We start from the raw sequence: 22,659 nt of genomic DNA on the forward strand, positions 1-22,659 counted from the left end.
CTGTGTGTGTGTCTGTGTGTGTATCTGTGTGTGTGTCTGTGTATGTGTCTGTGTGTGTATCTGTGTGTGTGTGTGTGTGTTTCTGTGTGTAACTGTGTGTGTGTGTGTGCACTGTGTGTGTGTAACTGTGTGTGTGTGTGTACACTGTGTGTATCTGTGTGTGTGTGTGACTGTGTGTGTGTGTGTAACTGTGTGTGTGTGTGTAACTGTGTGTGTGTCTGTGTGTACACTGTGTGTGTGTGTGTAACTGTGTGTGTGTAACTGTGTGTGTGTCTCACAGGCACCGTCTGGATGAGCTGATGAAGACGATCCGCTGCCTCATCGTGAGCGAGAGCCACACGGAGCAGCACGACGCATACATCCTGAGGTCAGCCGCCACCACCACCACAACAACCAGCACCACTACTACCACCACTACCACTACAACCATCACTACCACCACCACCACAACAACCATCACTACCACTACAACCATCACCACCATCACCACCACCACTACTACTACCACCACCACCACAACCACCACCATCACTACCACTACAACCATCACCACCACCACCACCACCATCACCACAACCACTACTACCACCACTACCACAACCACCATCACAACCATCACCACAACCATCACCACCACCACAACCATCACCACCACCACTACCACCACTACTACTACTACCACCACTACAACCACCACTACCACCACTACCACCACTACCACCACTACTACCACCACCACAACCACTACAACCACCACTACCACTACAACCACCACCACTACCACCACTACTACCACCACCACCACCACAACCACCACAACCACCATCATCACCACCACCACTACTACCACCACCACTACTACCACCACTACTACCACTACAACCACTACCACCACCACTACAACCACCATCACCACTACCACCACTACCACCACCACTACAAGCACTACCACTACTACCACCACTACTACAACCACTACCACCACTACTAGCACCACCACCACTACAACCACTACCACCACCACTACTACCACTACCACTACCACCACTACCATCACTACCACCACCACCACTACCACCACTACCACCACCACTACCACCACTACCACCACCATCACCACTACCACCACCACTACCTCGACAACCACTTATTAGAACCACTACAACAGCAACTACTGCAGCCTCTACACCAGCAGCGCCTTTGTGTTGACGTTGTTGTTGACTTTGAAAGCAGCATGGTTGTTGTTGTTGACGTTGTTGTTGTTGACGTTGTTGACGTTGTTTTTGTTTACAGTGAGAGCAGCTTGTTTGTTGACGTTGTTGTTGACGTTGTTGTTGTTTACAGTGAGAGCAGCTTGTTTGTTGACGTTGTTGTTGACGTTGTTGTTGTTGACGTTGTTGACGTTGTTTTTGTTTACAATGAGAGCAGCTTGTTTGTTGACGTTGTTGTTGACTTTGAAAGCAGCATGGTTGTTGTTGTTGACGTTGTTGTTGACGTTGTTGACGTTGTTTTTGTTTACAGTGAGAGCAGCTTGTTTGTTGACGTTGTTGTTGTTGTCAGTGAGAGCAGCTTGTTTGTTGTTGTTGACGTTGTTGTTGTTGCCAGTGAGAGCAGCCTGTTTGTTGTTGTTGACGTTGTTGACGTTGTTGTTGTTGTTGCCAGTGAGAGCAGCCTGTTTGTGTCGTCGCGCCGCGTGATCCTCAAGACGTGCGGCTCCACTCTGCTGCTGCGAGCGCTGAGCCCGCTGCTACAGCTCGCCAAGACACACGCAGCCCTCACGCACATCGAGGTCTGTACACTACCACCACTAACACTAACTAACTAGCACACTAACTAGCACACTAACTAGCACACTAACTAGCACACTAACTAGCACACTAACTAGCACACTAACTAGCACACTAACTAGCACTACTAACACTACTAACACTAACTAGCCCTGAGCCCCTTCCTACAGCTCGCCAAGACACACGCAGCGCTCACGAACATCGAGGTCTGTACACTACCACCACTAACACTAACTAACTAGCACACTAACTAGCACACTAACTAGCACTACTAACACTACTAACACTAACTAACTAGCACACTAACTAGCACACTAACTAACACTACTAACACTACTAACACTAACTAGCCCTGAGCCCCTTCCTACAGCTCGCCAAGACACACGCAGCGCTCACGAACATCGAGGTCTGTACACTACCACCACTAACACTAACTAACTAGCACACTAACTAGCACACTAACTAGCACACTAACTAGCACACTAACTAGCACTACTAACACTACTAACACTAACTAGCCCTGAGCCCCTTCCTACAGCTCGCCAAGACACACGCAGCCCTCACGGACATCGAGGTCTGTGCACTACTACTAACTACTACTAACTAGCACTAACTAGCGCTACTACTACTAACACTAACTAGCACACTAACTAGCACACTAACTAGCACACTAACTAGCACACTAACACTACTAACACTAACTAGCACACTAACTAGCACACTAACTAGCACACTAACTAGCACACTAACTAGCACTACTAACACTACTAACACTAACTAACTAGCACACTAACTAGCACACTAACTAGCACACTAACTAGCACTACTAACACTACTAACACTAACTAGCCCTGAGCCCGCTCCTACAGCTCGCCAAGACACACGCAGCCCTCACGGACATCGAGGTCTGTGCACTACTACTAACTACTACTAACTAGCACACTAACTAGCGCTACTACTACTAACACTAACTAGCACTACCAATAACTACCACTAACGAGCACTGTATGTGTGTGTGCGTCTCTGTGTGTGTGTGTCTGTGTGTGTCTTGATTGTGTGTGTCTGTGTGTGTCTTGATTGTGTGTGTCTCTGTGTGTGTGAGTGTGTCTGTGTGTGATTGTGTGTGTGTCTGTGTGTGATTGTGTGTGCGTCTCTGTGTGTGTGTGTGTCTGTGTGTGTCTTGATTGTGTGTGTCTGTGTGTCTTGATTGTGTGTGTGTCTGTGTGTGTGATTGTGTGTGTCTGTGTGTGTGTCTGTGTGTGTCTGTGTGTGATTGTGTGTGTGTCTGTGTGTGTGTCTGTGTGTGTGTCTGTGTGTGTCTGTGTGTTGTGTGTTGATTGTGTGCGTGTGGATTCTCACTGTCAGGAGATCTTCTACTCGCGGAAGAACTTCTTGAAGCCGAGCTCACAGCAGTTCCCGCACCGCAGCTTCCAGGAGGAAGCCGCTTTCCTGGAGCGCATTCTGCCCGGTACACACACACAGACACACACAGACACAGACACACACAGACACACAGACACACACGCAGACACAGACACAGACACACACAGACACACAGACACACACGCAGACACACACGCAGACACACACGCAGACACACACACACACGCAGACACACACGCAGACACACACGCAGACACACACACACACGCAGACACACACGCAGACACACACGCAGACACACACAGACACACACAGACACACACACACAGCCACATACATACACGCAGACACACACACAGACACACACACACAGCCACATACATACACGCAGACACACACGCAGACACACACACGCAGGCACACACACGCAGACACACACACGCAGGCACACACACGCAGGCACACACACGCAGGCACACACACGCAGACACACACACGCAGACACACACACGCAGACACACACACACAGACACACACGCAGGCACACAAAGATCCAAAGATCCCCCGTATAGCCTTAACAGACTGTAGGGGCAAGTGCTGTTAGCGAGCACCTATGAAGGCCAGAACGGTACACGAGGGGGTGGGTGCCCAGCACCACGCCCGACCGCCTTTGTCTCCCCAGTGACGATGTTTACACACCTCACCAGGTACTCATTTGAGGCTGAGTCGACCTAGGGGAGGCCGGGACCGGTTCAGATAATCGTCACTGGTGTTGGCCGTGAGCGGGAATCGAACTCGTGTCGCCAGGTTCATAGCGCAGCGTGCTAACCGCTACACTACCGCTCCCCACACGCAGGCACACACACGCAGGCACACACGCAGGCACACACGCAGGCACACACACGCAGGCACACACACGCAGACACACACACGCAGACACACACACGCAGGCACACACACGCAGGCACACACACGCAGACACACACACGCAGACGCAGACACACACGCAGGCACACACGCAGGCACACACACGCAGGCACACACGCAGGCACACACACAGACACACACACGCAGACACACACGCAGACACACACGCAGGCACACACACGCAGGCACACACGCAGGCACACACGCAGGCACACACACGCAGGCACACACGCAGGCACACACGCAGACACACACGCAGACACACACGCAGGCACACACACGCAGGCACACACACGCAGACACACACACACGCAGACACACACACGCAGACACACACACGCAGGCACACACGCAGACACACACGCAGGCACACACACGCAGGCACACACACGCAGGCACACACACGCAGGCACACACACGCAGGCACACACACGCAGGCACACACACGCAGGCACACACACGCAGGCACACACACGCAGGCACACACACGCAGGCACACACACGCAGGCACACGCACACGCAGACACACGCAGACACACGCACACGCAGACACACGCACACGCAGACACACGCACACGCAGACACGCACACACAGACACGCACACACAGACACGCACACACAGACACGCAGGCACACGCAGGCACGCACGCAGACACGCAGGCACACACACGCAGGCACGCACGCAGGCACACACACGCAGGCACACACACGCAGGCACACACACGCAGGCACACACACGCAGACACACACACGCAGACACGCACACGCAGACACGCACACACACGCAGACACACACACGCAGACACACACACGCAGACACGCACACACGCAGGCACACACGCAGGCACGCACACACACGCAGGCACACACGCAGGCACACACACACAGACACAGACATACAGATGCACACACACAGATATAGACACACAGACACACAGACACAAAGACACATACAGACACACAAAGAGGCCCGCAGAGACCCATAGACTCACCACACAGACTCATCACACAGAGACCCACAGACTCATCACACAGAGACCCACAGACTCACCACACAGAGACCCACAGACTCACCACACAGAGACCCACAGACTCACCACACAGAGACCCACAGACTCACCACACAGAGACCCACAGACTCACCACACAGAGACCCACAGACTCACCACACAGAGACCCACAGACTCAGAGACCCACAGACTCACCACACAGAGACCCACAGACTCACCACACAGAGACCCACAGACTCACCACACAGAGACCCACAGACTCACCACACAGAGACCCACAGACTCACCACACAGAGACCCACAGACTCACCACACAGAGACCCACACATCATTACCGACACTTCACAGGGATTCCTGACATTTCTAACCGGTTGGTGCCGCCCTCCCCGGGCGAGCGGCACGACATTCAAATGAAAGTGACCCACAAACCCCTCTGGGTGGGGGGTGGGGGGGGGGGGTGTGGTGTGTGTGGTGTGTGTGTGGGGTTATGGTGGGGGGGTGGGTGTGTGGTGGGGTGTGGTGGGAGGTGTGGGTGTGTGTGGGGGGTGAGTGGGGTGTGGTGGGGTGTGGGAGTGGGGGTGGGGTGTGGTGTGGGGGTGTGTGTTGGGGGGTAGGGGTGATGGGTGTGGTGGGGGGTGAGTGGGGGTGGGGTGTGGTGTGGGGGTGTGTGTTGGGGGGTAGGGGTGATGGGTGTGGTGGGGGGTGTGTGGTGGGGGGTGTGTGGTGGGGGGTGTGTGGTGGGGGGTGAGTGTGGTGGGGGGTGAGTGTGGTGGGGGGTGAGTGTGGTGGGGGGTGAGTGTGGTGGGGGGTGAGTGTGGTGGGGGGTGAGTGTGGTGTGGGGGTGTGTGTTGGGGGGTAGGGGTGATGGGTGTGTGGTGGGGGGTGAGTGTGGTGTGGGGGTGTGTGTGTGGGGGGTGAGTGTGGGGTGTGGTGGGGGTGTGTGTGTGGGTGTGTGTGTGGATGGGTGGGTGGGTGTGTGTGTGTGTCTGTGTGTGTCTCTACAAAGTGCTCCTCGCAATGCCGATTGGCCATTCCCCTCATGGAGTTGACAGCCGCCAAAGGGGGGGGGGGGGGCTCTGGACGGGTGCGAGGGGCTGGTAACCCCTCCACCTTCAATTGTTTACCACTAAAAAAAATCTCCAAATCAGCTTGTGCCGGAGGCCCCGGGGGGACAGGCGTCTATGACGTCTCCTGGCCAAACCCCATTTGGCGGAGCCAGGAGACTGATTGCACTGGTCAACACACTTTTTCTGGCATAAGGTAATTCCAACGGTTTTAATGTAATTTTGGGGTGCTGATTCCAAATGTGGCATCAGTTTTTGTCTATCACATCAGGTTTTTGAAGATATCAAATATTGCATTTCCAATAAAAACTGCGGAAGAGAAATATTAAAGAAATGTGGATATCTACATAAAATGATATTATAAACACACTATCCTAAAAATACAGCACCGTATTTTAACACTAAAGCATGTTTTTTGTTGACCAGTGCAATTTACCCTCGGGGCTCCTCCAGAAACGGCAATAAACCACTACGTGTGGCCACGTGGAATGTTGGAACGCGTGGTTTAATTATGCCCCCGCCGAAGATGAACATCAGTGGTGGAATGCAGGCAAGGCCGATGGGTCAGATGGCTTCTGTGACCTCCTGTCACAGGTGCTAGATCTAAAGTGGCCCCTCGGGACAGAGTCATCTTGTCGGGTGACTTCAATGCCCGAGTTGGTCATGATGCTGGCACCTGGTCTGGAGTGATTGGAAGGCATGGGCCAGATCAGCTCAATAACAACGGTAGGAGGCTGCTAGATTTTTATGCAGCCCATGGGCTTGCAATTACCAACACGCTCTTCCGGCATCGGCGCATCCACACAACATCATGGATGCATGCCGGGTCCAAGCAAGAACATCTGCTGGACTACGTAGTGACGGACCAGCGGATGCGAGCCCATGTCCTTGACACCAGGACCTACCGTGGAGCTGATCTGCCCGCTGACCATCGACTAGTCATCTGTAAGATGCGCCTGCCATTCTTCCACTCCGGTGGTGGGTGTACACCCAGGACCCCAATCAAACCCTTAGTGGCCTGGTCTCAGCTAGCTGATGAAAGTTGCAAGCGAGAATTTCATCGTCGCTTGCGGCTGGGGTTGGCATCGTCCCCCACTCCTCCTGATGTCGAGGGTAAAATGGTCGAGGTTTAGGACTGTGGCTCATGCAGCTGCAATGGCTGCTTTGGGTACGCGGTCCAGACCTCCCCAGAGACCCTGGCTGACAGAGGAGGTGTTCAGGATGGCTGAGAAAAGCAACAGGCCCACTCTCATCGGCTACAGCATCCCACGTCTCAACGTGCACCTAGCTTGGCACGAGCGTCATGGTGACGTCACCACCACTCGGCGAATGTTGTCTCTCTATGGGGAGCGGTGGCGCAGCAGTTAGCGCTTGGGCCTCCCCTAGGTCGACTCAGCCTTAAAATGAGTACCTGGTGTAGCGGTGTCTTGGATGTAGCCACTGGGGAGACAAAGGCGGCCGGGCGTGGTGCTGGCCACCCACCCCCTCGTGTGTCACAGTGCCGGTAGCCTTCATAGGTGCTACTCGCTAACAGCACTTGCCCCTACAGTCTGTGTGTCTGTGTGTGTGTGTAACTGTGTGTGTAACTATGTGTGTGTGTCTGTGGAACTGCGTGTGTGTGTCACTGTGTGTGTGTGTGTGTCACTGTGTGTGTGTGTCACTGTGTGTGTGTGTCTCTGTGTGTGTGTAACTGTGTGTGTAACTGTGTGTGTGTCACTGTGTGTGTCACTGTGTGTGTGTGTCACTGTGTGTGTGTGTCACTGTGTGTGTGTGTCACTGTGTGTGTGTGTCACTGTGTGTGTGTCACTGTGTGTGTGTCACTGTGTGTCTCTGTGTGTGTGTCACTGTGTGTGTGTCACTGTGTGTGTGTCACTGTGTGTGTGTCTCTGTGTGTGTGTCACTGTGTGTGTGTGTCACTGTGTGTGTGTGTGTGTCTCTGTGTGTGTGCAACTGTGTGTGTAACTGTGTGTGTGTCTCTGTGTGTGTGTGTGTGTGTCACTGTGTGTGTGTGTCACTGTGTGTGTGTGTGTCACTGTGTGTGTGTGTGCAACTGTGTGTGTGTGTGTGTCTGTGTAACTGTGTGTGTGTAACTGTGTGTGTCTCTGTGTGTGTCTCTGTGTGTGTGTCACTGTGTGTGTGTCACTGTGTGTGTGTGTGTCACTGTGTGTGTCACTGTGTGTGTCACTGTGTGTGTGTCTCTGTGTGTGTGTCTCTGTGTGTGTGTCACTGTGTGTGTGTCTCTGTGTGTGTGTCACTGTGTGTGTGTCACTGTGTGTGTGTCACTGTGTGTGTGTCACTGTGTGTGTGTCACTGTGTGTGTGTCACTGTGTGTCACTGTGTGTCACTGTGTGTGTCTTTGTCTGGATCAGGAGGAGCCTCCTACTGTATGGGACCGATGAACAAGGACTGCTGGTGAGATCCTACATACGCACACACTCACACACTTACACACTCACTCACACACTCACTCACACACTTACACACTCACTCACACTTACACACTTACACGCACTCACTCACACTCACTCACACACTCACTCACACACTTACACACACTCACACACACTTACACACTCACACACTCACACACACACTTACACACACACTCACACTCACTCACACACTTACACACACACAGTCACTTACACACTTACACGCACTCACTCACTCACACTCGCACACTTACTTACTCACTCACGCACAGTCTCACTCACCCACACACACTCACTCACACACACACTCGCATGCACGCACGCGCACGCATGCACACACACTCGCACACACACACTCACCCACACACTCGCACACTCACCCACACACTCACGCGCACACTCACACACTCACCCACACTCACGCACTTTCACACGCACACACTCGCGTTCAACAACCACGCAACAACAACCACCATTCGCCACTAAGTGGCGGTGACGTCACCACGACGCTTGTGCCAGGCCATGTGCACCTTGAGGCCACGTGAAGTGTCGAACGCCCGCTGGCAGGAGGTCACGGGGCAGACCCAGCAGGTGCCACGGGTCGACTGACCGAGATGACCGAGACGACTGGCCGATGCACCACCTGTGCCCCCTACTGTACCAACTTGCTGTGCTTTAGCCACCCGGCGCTCCGCTCGTTGTTGTGAGCGTCGCTCCTCCGCCCTCCGTTGTTGTTGGAGGGCGACTGCCTCCAACTGCCCAGTAGCGTCCTTCACGAGCCTCCTCCACAGAGGCCGATCTTGACACCGCTGGTACCAGTCATCGGCAAGTCCACTCAGCTCCACGTCCTCCTGTACCACGTCACTCCATCTCTTCTCTAGCCCGTGCCGCGCCCGTTTAGCCCCCTCGATCCGGCCGAACAAAAGCTGTTTAGGCATGCGGTGGCTGGGCATGCGGCTACATGACCCAGCCAACGCAGCCTTGCCTGCCGGAGGAGCTCACCGATCTTTCTAGGATTTGTGAGCGCCTCACCCAATCCAGCCTGCTGGTTAAAGTCAGGATGGATCGTAGGCAGGGCCAGCCTTAATGTTTATAACCAGCGAAGATGTTCCATTGGGGGGGGGGGGGGGCACGTTTCACCGTGTCTCAGTCTCTGTGTCTCTGTCTCCAGGTAATTGTAGTCTCTCTGTCTCTGTGTCTCACCGTGTCTCACCGTGTCTCACCGTGTCTCACCGTGTCTATGTGTCTCTCAGTGTCTCTGTGTCTCTATGTGTCTCTGTGTCTACGTGTCTACGTGTCTCACCGTGTCTCCAGGTACCTGTACTCTCTGTCTCCGTGTCTCCCTGTGTCTCCGTGTCTCACTGGGTCTCTGTGTCCCCGTGTCTCTGTGTCTCTGTGTCACCGTGTCTCCGTGTCTCACCGTGTCTCACCGTGTCTCCCCGTGTCTCCAGGTACCTGTACACTCTGGACCGCTCGCTCCCCGCATCTCTGTCTCTGTGTCTCACCGTGTCTCTGTCTCTGTGTCTCCGTGTCTCCAGGTACCTGTACACTCTGTGTCTCCGTGTCTCACCGTGTCTCTGTCTCACTGTGTCTCTGTCTCCGTGTCTCCAGGTACCTTTACACTCTCTGTCTCACCGTGTCTCACCGTGTCTCTGTCTCTCACCGTGTCTCACCGTGTCTCCAGGTACCTGTACACTCTGTGACTCACCGTGTCTCCACCGTGTCTCTGTCTCACTGTGTCTCTGTCTCCGTGTCTCCAGGTACCTGTACACTCTGTCTCACCGTGTCTCACCGTGTCTGTGTCACCGTGTCTCCAGGTACCTGTACACTCTGTGTCTCACCGTGTCTCACCGTGTCTCTGTCTCACTGTGTCTCACCGTGTCTCCGTGTCTCCAGGTACCTGTACACTCTGTGTCTCCGTGTCTCACCGTGTCTCCAGGTACCTGTACACTCTGTGTCTCACCGTGTCTCACCGTGTCTCTGTCTCACTGTGTCTCACCGTGTCTCCGTGTCTCCAGGTACCTGTACACTCTGTGTCTCCGTGTCTCACCGTGTCTCCAGGTACCTGTACACTCTGTGTCTCACCGTGTCTCACCGTGTCTCTGTCTCACTGTGTCTCACCGTGTCTCCGTGTCTCCAGGTACCTGTACACTCTGTGTCTCCGTGTCTCACCGTGTCTCCAGGTACCTGTACACTCTGTGTCTCACCGTGTCTCACCGTGTCTCTGTCTCACTGTGTCTCACCGTGTCTCCGTGTCTCCAGGTACCTGTACACTCTGTGTCTCCGTGTCTCACCGTGTCTCCAGGTACCTGTACACTCTGTGTCTCACCGTGTCTCACCGTGTCTCTGTCTCACTGTGTCTCACCGTGTCTCCGTGTCTCCAGGTACCTGTACACTCTGTGTCTCCGTGTCTCACCGTGTCTCCAGGTACCTGTACACTCTGTGTCTCACCGTGTCTCACCGTGTCTCTGTCTCACTGTGTCTCACCGTGTCTCCGTGTCTCCAGGTACCTGTACACTCTGGACCGCTCGCTCCCCGCATCTCTGTCTCACCGTGTCTCACCGTGTCTCACCGTGTCTCACCGTGTCTCACCGTGTCTCACCGTGTCTCACCGTGTCTCACTGTGTCTCACCGTGTCTCCGTGTCTCCAGGTACCTGTACACTCTGGACCGCTCGCTCCCCGCGTCTCGGCATCTGCGCGCTCCGGACCAGACGCTTGAGGTGCTGATGAGCGAGCTCGACCCGGTCGTCATGAGCCTCTTCTTCCAGCGCACGGGCGTCACGGCGCAGCACGTCACCCAGGTCACACACCACACATCTACACACACACACATCTACACACACACATCTACACACACACACACATCTACACACACATCTACACACACATCTACACACACACTCACACACGCTACACACACACACACACCACGCTACACACTACTCACACACCACACATCTACACACACACACACATCTACACACACACATCTACACACACACCACACACACGCTACACACACACACACACCACGCTACACACTACTCACACACCACACATCTACACACACACACATCTACACACACACATCTACACACACACCACACACACATCTACACACACACTCACACACGCTACACACACACACATCTACACACACACACATCTACACACACACATCTACACACACACATCTACACACACACACACATCTACACACACACATCTACACACACACCACACACATCTACACACACACTCACACACGCTACACACACACACATCTACACACACACACACATTTACACACACACATCACTCACACACACCACACACACACACACACCTCTTCTTCCAGCGCACGGGCGTCACGGCACAGCACGTCACCCAGGTCACACACCACACATCTACACACACACACATCTACACACACACACATCTACACACACACACATCTACACACACACACATCTACACACACACGCTACACACACACACACACCATGCTACACACTACTCACACACCACACATCTACACACACACCACACACACACCACACACACATCACGCTACACACACACACATCTACACATCACACTACACGCACACACCACACACATCACTCACACACACACACACCACACACACACATACATCTACACACACACACCTCTTCTTCCAGCGCACGGGCGTCACGGCGCAGCACGTCACCCAGGTCACACACACACCACGCTACTCACACACACCACACACACACTGACTGTGTGGTGTGTGTGGTGTGTGTGTGATGCGTGTGTGTGTGGTGTGTGTGTGATGTGTGTGTGTGTGGTGTGTGTGTGGTGTGTGTGATGTGTGTGTGATGCGTGTGTGATGCGTGTGTGATGCGTGTGTGTGTGTGTGATGCGTGTGTGTGTGTGATGCATCTGCTGCGTGTGTGTGACGCGTGTGCGACGCGTGTGCGACGCGTGTGCGACGCGTGTGCGACGCGTGTGACCCAGTGATGTGTCTGTTTCTCTGCAGATGAGCGGCATCGCAGACCTCATTCCCGGATCCATCATCGATGACGTTCTCTTTGACCCGTGTGGATACTCCATGAACGGACTCACGGACAACGTACGGAGAGAGAGACACGGGGAGAGAGACACGGGGGGAGAGACATGGAGAGACACAGAGAGAGACACGGAGAGAGAGACACGGGGGGGGAGGGAGAGAGACACGGGGAGAGACACTGGGGGGGGAGAGAGAGAGAGAGACACGGGGAGAGAGAGAGACACGGGGAGAGAGAGAGACACGGGGAGAGAGAGACACGGGGGGGGAGGGAGAGAGACACGGGGAGAGACACTGGGGGGGGAGAGAGAGAGAGAGACACGGGGAGAGAGAGACACGGGGAGAGAGAGACACGGGGAGAGAGAGACACGGGGAGAGAGACACGGGGAGAGAGAGACACGGGGGGGGGGGGGGGAGGGAGAGAGACACGGGGGGGGGGGGTAGGGAGAGAGACACGGGGAGAGAGAGACACGGGGAGAGAGACACGGGGAGAGAGAGACACGGGGGGGGGGGAGGGAGAGAGACACGGGGAGAGAGAGACACGGGGAGAGAGAGACACGGGGAGAGAGAGAGACACGGGGAGAGAGAGACACGGGGAGAGAGAGACACGGGGAGAGAGAGACACGGGGAGAGAGAGACACGGGGAGAGAGAGACACGGGGAGAGAGAGACACGGGGAGAGAGAGACACGGGGAGAGAGAGACACGGGGAGAGAGAGACACGGGGAGAGAGAGACACGGGGAGAGAGAGACACGGGGAGAGAGAGACACGGGGAGAGAGAGACACGGGGAGAGAGAGACACGGGGAGAGAGAGACACGGGGAGAGAGAGACACGGGGAGAGAGAGACACGGGGAGAGAGAGACACGGGGAGAGAGAGACACGGGGAGAGAGAGACATGGAGAGACACAGAGAGAGAGACACGGGGAGAGACACTGGGGGGGGAGAGACACTGGGAGAGAGAGAGAGAGAGACGGGGAGAGAGAGACACGGGGAGAGAGAGACACGGGGAGAGAGAGACACGGGGAGAGAGAGACACGGGAAGAGAGAGACACGGGGGGAGAGAGACACGGGGAGAGAGAGAGAGACACGGGGATAGAGAGAGACACGGGGAGAGAGAGACACGGGGAGAGAGAGACACGGGGAGAGAGAGACACGGGGAGAGAGAGACACGGGGAGAGAGAGACACGGGGAGAGAGAGACACGGGGGGAGAGAAACACGGGGGGAGAGAAACACGGGGAGAGAGACACGGGGAGAGAGACACGGGGAGAGAGACACGGGGAGAGAGACACGGGGAGAGAGACACGGGGAGAGAGACACGGGGAGAGAGAGACACGGGGAGAGAGAGACACGGGGAGAGAGAGACACGGGGAGAGAGTCACCTTGTGTGTGTCACTGTGTGTGTCACGGTGTGTCACTGTGTCGCTGTGTGTGTGTCACTGTGTGTCACTGTGTGTGTGTCACTGTGTGTGTGTCCCTGTGTGTCACTGTGTGTCACTGTGTGTGTGTCACTGTGTGTGTGTCACTGTGTGTGTCACTGTGTGTGTGTCACTGTGTGTCACTGTGTGTGTGTGTGTGTCACTGTGTGTGTGTGTGTCACTGTGTGTGTGTGTGTCACTGTGTGTGTGTGTGTCACTGTGTGTGTGTGTGTCACTGTGTGTGTGTGTGTGTCACTGTGTGTGTGTGTGTGTCACTGTGTGTGTGTGTGTGTCACTGTGTGTGTGTGTCAGTGTGTGTGTGTGTCACTGTGTGTGTGTGTGTGTGTCACTGTGTGTGTGTGTGTGTGTCACTGTGTGTGTGTGTGTCACTGTGTGTGTGTGTGTGTCACTGTGTGTGTGTGTGTGTCACTGTGTCACTGTGTGTGTGTGTGTGTCACTGTGTGTGTGTGTGTGTCACTGTGTGTCACTGTGTGTGTCACTGTGTCACTGTGTGTGTCACTGTGTCACTGTGTGTGTCACTGTGTCACTGTGTGTGTCACTGTGTCACTGTGTGTGTCACTGTGTCACTGTGTGTGTCACTGTGTGTGTCACTGTGTCACTGTGTGTGTCACTGTGTCACTGTGTGTGTCACTGTGTCACTGTGTGTGTCACTGTGTCACTGTGTGTGTCACTGTGTCACTGTGTGTGTCACTGTGTCACTGTGTGTGTCACTGTGTCACTGTGTGTGTCACTGTGTCACTGTGTCACTGTGTGTGTCACTGTGTCACTGTGTCACTGTGTGTGTCACTGTGTCACTGTGTGTGTCACTGTGTCACTGTGTGTGTGTGTGTGTGTCACTGTGTGTGTGTGTGTGTGTCACTGTGTGTGTGTGTGTGTGTGTCACTGTGTGTGTGTGTGTGTGTCACTGTGTGTGTGTGTGTGTGTCACTGTGTGTGTGTGTGTGTGTCACTGTGTGTGTGTGTGTGTGTCACTGTGTGTGTGTGTGTGTCACTGTGTGTGTGTGTGTGTGTGTCACTGTGTGTGTGTGTGTGTGTGTCAGTGTGTGTGTGTGTGTGTGTCACTGTGTGTGTGTGTGTGTGTCACTGTGTGTGTGTGTGTGTGTCACTGTGTGTGTGTGTGTGTCACTGTGTGTGTGTGTCACTGCGTGTGTGTGTCACTGCGTGTGTGTGTGTGTCACTGCGTGTGTGTGTGTGTCACTGCGTGTGTGTGTCACTGTGTGTGTGTGTGTGTCACTGTGTGTGTGTGTGTGTGTCACTGTGTGTGTGTGTGTGTGTCACTGTGTGTGTGTGTGTGTGTCACTGTGTGTGTGTGTGTGTGTCACTGTGTGTGTGTGTGTGTGTCACTGTGTGTGTGTGTGTGTGTCACTGTGTGTGTGTGTGTGTGTCACTGTGTGTGTGTGTGTGTGTCACTGTGTGTGTGTGTGTGTGTCACTGTGTGTGTGTGTGTGTCACTGTGTGTGTGTGTGTCACTGTGTGTGTGTGTGTGTGTCACTGTGTGTGTGTGTGTGTGTGTCACTGTGTGTGTGTGTGTGTGTGTCACTGTGTGTGTGTCACTGTGTGTGTGTGTGTGTCACTGTGTGTGTGTGTGTGTGTGTGTCACTGTGTGTGTGTGTCACTGTGTGTGTGTGTGTGTCACTGTGTGTGTGTGTGTGTCACTGTGTCACTGTGTGTGTCACTGTGTCACTGTGTGTGTCACTGTGTCACTGTGTGTGTCACTGTGTCACTGTGTGTGTCACTCACTGTGTGTGTCACTGTGTCACTGTGTCACTGTGTGTGTCACTGTGTCACTGTGTGTGTGTGTGTGTGTGTGTCACTGTGTGTGTGTGTGTGTGTCACTGTGTGTGTGTGTGTGTCACTGTGTGTGTGTGTGTGTCACTGTGTGTGTGTGTGTGTCACTGTGTGTGTGTGTGTGTCACTGTGTGTGTGTGTGTGTCACTGTGTGTGTGTGTGTGTCACTGTGTGTGTGTGTGTGTCACTGTGTGTGTGTGTGTGTGTCACTGTGTGTGTGTGTGTGTGTGTCACTGTGTGTGTGTGTGTGTCACTGTGTGTGTGTGTGTGTGTCACTGTGTGTGTGTGTGTGTGTGTCACTGTGTGTGTGTGTGTGTGTGTCACTGTGTGTGTGTGTGTGTGTCACTGTGTGTGTGTGTGTGTGTCACTGTGTGTGTGTGTGTGTGTCACTGTGTGACTGTGTGTGTGTCACTGTGTGTGTGTGACTGTGTGTGTGTCACTGTGTGTGTGTGACTGTGTGTGTCACTGTGTGTGTGTGTGTGTCACTGTGTGTGTGTGTGTGTCACTGTGTGTGTGTGTGTGTCACTGTGTGTGTGTGTGTGTGTCACTGTGTGTGTGTGTGTGTCACTGTGTGTGTGTGTGTGTGTCACTGTGTGTGTGTGTGTGTGTCACTGTGTGTGTGTGTGTGTGTCACTGTGTGTGTGTGTGTGTGTCACTGTGTGTGTGTGTGTGTGTCACTGTGTGTGTGTGTGTGTGTCACTGTGTGTGTGTGTGTGTGTCACTGTGTGTGTGTGTGTGTGTCACTGTGTGTGTGTGTGTGTGTCACTGTGTGTGTGTGTGTGTGTCACTGTGTGTGTGTGTGTGTCACTGTGTGTGTGTGTGTGTCACTGTGTGTGTGTGTGTGTCACTGTGTGTGTGTGTGTCACTGTGTGTGTGTGTGTCACTGTGTGTGTGTGTGTCACTGTGTGTGTGTGTGTCACTGTGTGTGTGTGTGTCACTGTGTGTGTGTGTGTCACTGTGTGTGTGTGTGTCACTGTGTGTGTGTGTGTCACTGTGTGTGTGTGTGTCACTGTGTGTGTGTGTGTCACTGTGTGTGTGTGTGTCACTGTGTGTGTGTGTGTGTGTCACTGTGTGTGTGTGTGTGTGTCACTGTGTGTGTGTGTGTGTCACTGTGTGTGTGTGTGTCACTGTGTGTGTGTCACTGTGTGTGTGTGTGTCACTGTGTGTGTGTCACTGTGTGTGTGTCACTGTGTGTGTGTGTGTGTGTGTCACTGTGTGTGTGTGTGTGTGTGTCACTGTGTGTGTGTGTGTGTGTCACTGTGTGTGTGTGTGTGTGTGTCACTGTGTGTGTGTGTGTGTGTGTCACTGTGTGTGTGTGTGTGTGTCACTGTGTGTGTGTGTGTCACTGTGTGTGTGTGTGTCACTGTGTGTGTGTGTGTGTGTCACTGTGTGTGTGTGTGTGTGTCACTGTGTGTGTGTGTGTGTCACTGTGTGTGTGTGTGTGTGTCACTGTGTGTGTGTGTGTGTCACTGTGTGTGTGTGTGTGTGTCACTGTGTGTGTGTGTGTGTGTCACTGTGCGTGTGTGTGTGTCACTGTGTGTGTGTGTGTGTCACTGTGCGTGTGTGTGTGTGTGTCACTGCGTGTGTGTGTGTGTGTCAGGGTGTCTACTGGACTATCCATGTCACCCCTGAGGCTGGCTTCTCGTACGTGAGCTTTGAGACGAACGTCGCTCTGGACTGCTACGACGACCTCGTCGCTCACGTGACGCGGGTCTTCCAGCCCGGCCGCTTCATCACCACCCTGTTCTTTAACGAGGTAGATAACATACACACACACTCACACACTCGCTCACACACTCACTCACACACTCACTCACTCGCTCACTCACTCGCTCACACACTCACTCACTCACACGCTCACTCACTCGCTCACTCGCTCACACACTCACTCACACACTCACTCGGTCACTCACTCGCTCACACACTCACTCACTCGCTCACACACTCGCTCACACACTCACACACTCGCTCACACACTCGCTCACACACTCACACACTCACACACTCGCTCACACACTCACTCGCTCACTCACTCACTCGCTCACTCGCTCACACACTCACTCACTCACTCGCTCAGTCACTCGCTCACTCACACACTCAATCGCTCGCTCACTCGCTCACACTCACTCACTCACTCGCTCACACACTCACACACTCACTCACACAGTCACTCACTCACACACTCACACACACAGTCACTCACTCACTCACACACTTACACTCACTCACTCACACACTCGCACAGTCACTCACTCACTCGCACGCTCGCTCGCTCACTCACTCACACACTCACACAGTCACTCACTCACACACTCACACACACAGTCACTCACTCACACACTCACACACACAGTCACTCACTCACTCACACCTTGCTGTGGTTGTTGTTGACATTGTTGACGTTGTTGTGGTGGTGGTTGTTGTGGTGGTGGTTCTTGTTGTTGACGTTGTTGTTGTTGTTGTTGTGGTGGTTGTTGTTGTTGTTGACGTTGTGGTGGTTGTTGTTGTTGTTGTTGTGTAGACGTCTCCGTGCCGCCTGTCTGCCGGCTCGTCCCCGACCGTCGCCGGCTTTGAGCTGCTGACGCGTCAACTCGCCCAGTTCAGCCACAACCACTACAGCCTGCACTACTGCAGCTTCACTCGCTCAACCAACAACACCAACAACACCAACACCACCACCACCAACAACACCAACAACACCAACAACACCACCACCGCAGCAGCAGCAACAGCAGCTGCAGTAGAAGCAGCAGCAGAAGCAGCAGTAGCATCAACAGCAGCAGCAGCAGCAGTAGCAGCAACAGTTGCAACAACAGCAGCAGAAGCAGCAGCAGCAACAGCAGCAGCAGCAGCAGCTACAGTAGAAGCAGCAGCAGCAACAGCAGCAGTAGCAGCAGCAGTAGCAGCAACAGTTGCAACAACAGCAGCAGAAGCAGCAGCTACAGTAGAAGCAGCATCAGTTGCAGCAACATCATCATCAGCAGCAGCAGCAACAGCAGCAGCTACAGCAGCAGCAGCAGCAGCTACAGCAGCAGCAGCAGCAACAGCAGCAGCAGCAGCAGCTACAGTAGAAGCAGCAGCAGCAACAACAGCAGCAGCAGCTACAGTAGAAGCAGCAGCAGAAGCATCAGCAGCAGCAACAACAGTTGCAACAACAACCGATGGCGTGGTCAACAACCCAAGCACCAGGGCTGGCGGTGGCAACAACTTTGACAAGGCCAACAACAACAACAACAACGAGACAACAACCAACAACAACCACCACCAGCTGCAGCTGCAGCTGCAGCCGTCGCTGACGCAGCAGGGGTAGCAACAGTTGTGCAGCAGCAGCAGCAACAACCAACAACAGGAATGGCAAGCGGAGCAACAACCACCAGACTACAGCAACAACCAGACTACAACAACCACCAGACTACAGCAACAACCAGACTACAACAACCACCAGACTACAACAACAACAAGACTACAACAACAACAACCAGACTACAGCAACCACCAGACTACAGCAACAACCAGACTACAACAACCACCAGACTACAGCAACAACCAGACTACAACAACCACCAGACTACAACAACAACAAGACTACAACAACAACAACCAGACTACAGCAACCACCAGACTACAGCAACAACCAGACTACAACAACAACCAGACTACAACAACAACCAGACTACAACAACAACAACCAGACTACAACAACGCTAACTGTGACAACAACAATATCACCACCATCATCATCGTCACCATCACCATCACCACCGTCATCACCATCACCACCATCATCACCACTGTCATTACCATAACCATCGTCACCATCGTCACCGTCATCATCACCATCATCGTCGTCATCACCACCATCATCACCACCATCATCACCACCATCATCACCACCATCATCACCACCATCATCACCATCATCACCACTGTCATTACCATAACCATCGTCACCACCGTCACCGTCATCATCACCATCATCGTCGTCATCACCACCATCATCATCATCACCACCACCATCATCACCACCATCACCACCATCATCACCACCATCACCGCTACCATAACCACCACCACCACCACCATGCTGGTGCTGGTGGTGGTGGTGTAAGTCTTTGAGGATTTCACAGCTCTATAGAAATCTAGATCGTGTTGCATCAACAACAACAACACCATCAACATTGTCAAGATCACTGTAACAACAACATCATCATCACTATTACCACCATCACTGTAACATCATCATCACCACCATCACTGTAACATCACCATCACTGTAATGGCATCACTATCATCATCACCACCAGCAGTAAAAGCATCATCACCACCATCATCATCACCATCATCACCACCATAATCATCATCACCACCATCATCACCACCATCACCATCACCACCAGCAGTAAAAGCATCATCACCACCATCATCATGATGATCACTGGTGTCGGGTGATGGTGGAGATGGGTATGAGTCTTTACACAAACTACACACACACCTACACACACACCTACACACACGCACACACAGCTATACACATGCGCACACGTATACACAACAACAACAACCGCCATTCGCCACTAAGTGGCGGTGACGTCACCACACGTATACACACACTGACACACACACTGACACACACACACAGACACACACACTGACACACACACTGACACACACACTGACACACTATCACACACACTATCACACACACACACTGACACACACACACACTGACACACACACTGACACACACACTGACACACTGACACACACACTGACACACTGACACACACACTGACACACACACACACACTGACACACACACACTGACACACACACTGACACACACACACACACACACACTGACACACACACACACACACTGACACACAACAACCGCCATTCGCCACTAAGTGGCGGTGACGTCACCACGACGCTTGTGCCAGGCCATGTGCACCTTGAGGCCACGTGAAGTGTCGAACGCCCGCTGGCAGGAGGTCACGGGGCAGACCCAGGTGCCACGGGTCGACTGACCGAGATGACCGAGATGACTGGCTGATGCACCACCTGTGCCCCCTACTGTGCCAACTTGCTGTGCTTTAGCCACCCGGCGCTCCGCTCGTTGTTGTGAGCGTCGCTCCTCCGCCCTCCGTTGTTGTTGGAGGGCGACTGCCTCCAACTGCCCAGTAGCGTCCTTCACGAGCCTCCTCCACTGAGGCCGATCTTGACACCGCTGGTACCAGTCATCGGCAAGTCCACTCAGCTCCACGTCCTCCTGTACCACATCACTCCATCTCTTCTCTAGCCCGTGCCGCGCCCGTTTAGCCCCCTCGATCCGGCCGAACAAAAGCTGTTTAGGCATGCGGTGGCTGGGCATGCGGGCTACATGACCCAGCCAACGCAGCCTTGCCTGCCGGAGGAGCTCACTGATGGGACTTTGCCCAGATCTTTCAAGGACTTGTGAGCTCCTCACACAATCCAGCCTGGTCAAACCCAGGATGGATCGTAGGCAGGCCAGCCTAAATGTTTCCAACCGGCGAAGATGCTCCACTAGGGGGGTCCACGTTTCGCAAGCGTAGAGAAGGGAGGGAATGACCGTGGCCGAGAAGACCTGAAGCTTCGTGCGGAGCGACAGACCAGGTAGCTTCCACACAGCGTTACGCAACCGATGAAAAGATATTGCCGCTCGACTGATTCGGAGTGAGACCTCTGCTGATAAACTGGAGCTGGTCATGAGCACACTGCCCAGGTATGGGAAACTCTCTACTCTCTCCACAACTGCCCCATCACCGATTGGGAGTTGTGGGGGCGGAGTGCCCGATGGTACAAAATACCCAGGCAGGTGCTTAGTTTTGGTGGGGCTGATGGTAAGGCCCCACCTCTTAGTGGCACACTCCAGCCTCAGCAGCAGCGTCTCCAACTCCTCTTCTGAATGAGCAGCTATTACCAAATCATCGGCATACATAACGTGGTTGACCAATAGGGAGCCATCCCTTGATCGCACCCGGGCGTCGATCAGCCTCCCATTATATCTGTACCAAATGGTAATTCCCCCGGTACAGCTATTGAAGGCTTCACGAACTACGCAGTCGAAATAGATGTTAAATAATGTGGGAGCCAGAGGACATCCCTGTCGCACCCCAAGGTGTACAGGGAAAGGCTCCGACTCCCGGCCACGTAGTTTTACCCGGGCCCGCTCACCATCATGAAGGTCCTTAATGATCGTGAGCAGAGGGTCAGGGACTCCGAAAGCACGAAGAACAACCCAGAGCCCAGTCCTACTGATGGTATCATAGGCCTTGACCAGGTCAATAAAGCAGAGATGTAGGTCTTTTTGGAATTCCCTACACCTCTGCTGTAGCAGACGGACAGAAAATATGGCATCTGTGCAGGACCGCCCTTTCCTGAAACCACATTGGGGCTCCGCAAGCCTCTCCTCAGCATGCCTAGCAAGGCGATGTTGAATAATCCTTGCCAGGACCTTACCCGGCACACTGAGGAGTGAGATGCCCCTGTAGTTGTTACAGTCTGTGCGGTCCCCCTTCTTAAAGAGGGGGACCACCAGGGCATCCTTCCAGTCCTGCGGAACCCGTCCAGTGGTCCAGACTGTTGTTATGATGTCATATAGGGCAGTCTGTGCACAAACGCCACCCTCCCTCAGCATTTCGCCTGGGAGATCATCTCTGCCCGGTGCCTTCCCTGGTCTCAGACTCCGGATCGCCCTCAGTACTTCCTCAACAGCCGGTACCTCAGCCAGCCACTCACAGGGGGTGACCTCTTCCAATATT

General features: G+C 53.7%; 1 protein-coding gene across 1 annotated transcript in view; it reads left to right on the forward strand.

Moving 5' to 3' along the window:
* Nucleotides 1-20,966, forward strand: part of AMD1 (adenosylmethionine decarboxylase 1) — a 46,764-nt gene extending 25,798 nt beyond the window's left edge. Inside the window, exons 3-10 of the mRNA XM_078879770.1 lie at nucleotides 281-367; nucleotides 1,663-1,789; nucleotides 3,153-3,255; nucleotides 8,542-8,584; nucleotides 11,256-11,406; nucleotides 12,627-12,719; nucleotides 17,478-17,633; nucleotides 18,399-20,966. Coding sequence (XP_078735896.1) covers nucleotides 281-367; nucleotides 1,663-1,789; nucleotides 3,153-3,255; nucleotides 8,542-8,584; nucleotides 11,256-11,406; nucleotides 12,627-12,719; nucleotides 17,478-17,633; nucleotides 18,399-19,187 — 1,549 coding nt within the window. The 3' untranslated portion in view covers nucleotides 19,188-20,966. The remainder of the gene's footprint in view (nucleotides 1-280; nucleotides 368-1,662; nucleotides 1,790-3,152; nucleotides 3,256-8,541; nucleotides 8,585-11,255; nucleotides 11,407-12,626; nucleotides 12,720-17,477; nucleotides 17,634-18,398) is intronic.
* Nucleotides 20,967-22,659: the final 1,693 nt, after the last annotated feature.

The sequence above is a fragment of the Lampetra fluviatilis genome, chromosome 55 (assembly GCF_964198595.1).
Source record: "Lampetra fluviatilis chromosome 55, kcLamFluv1.1, whole genome shotgun sequence".
In the NCBI taxonomy this organism is placed as follows: domain Eukaryota; kingdom Metazoa; phylum Chordata; class Hyperoartia; order Petromyzontiformes; family Petromyzontidae; genus Lampetra; species Lampetra fluviatilis.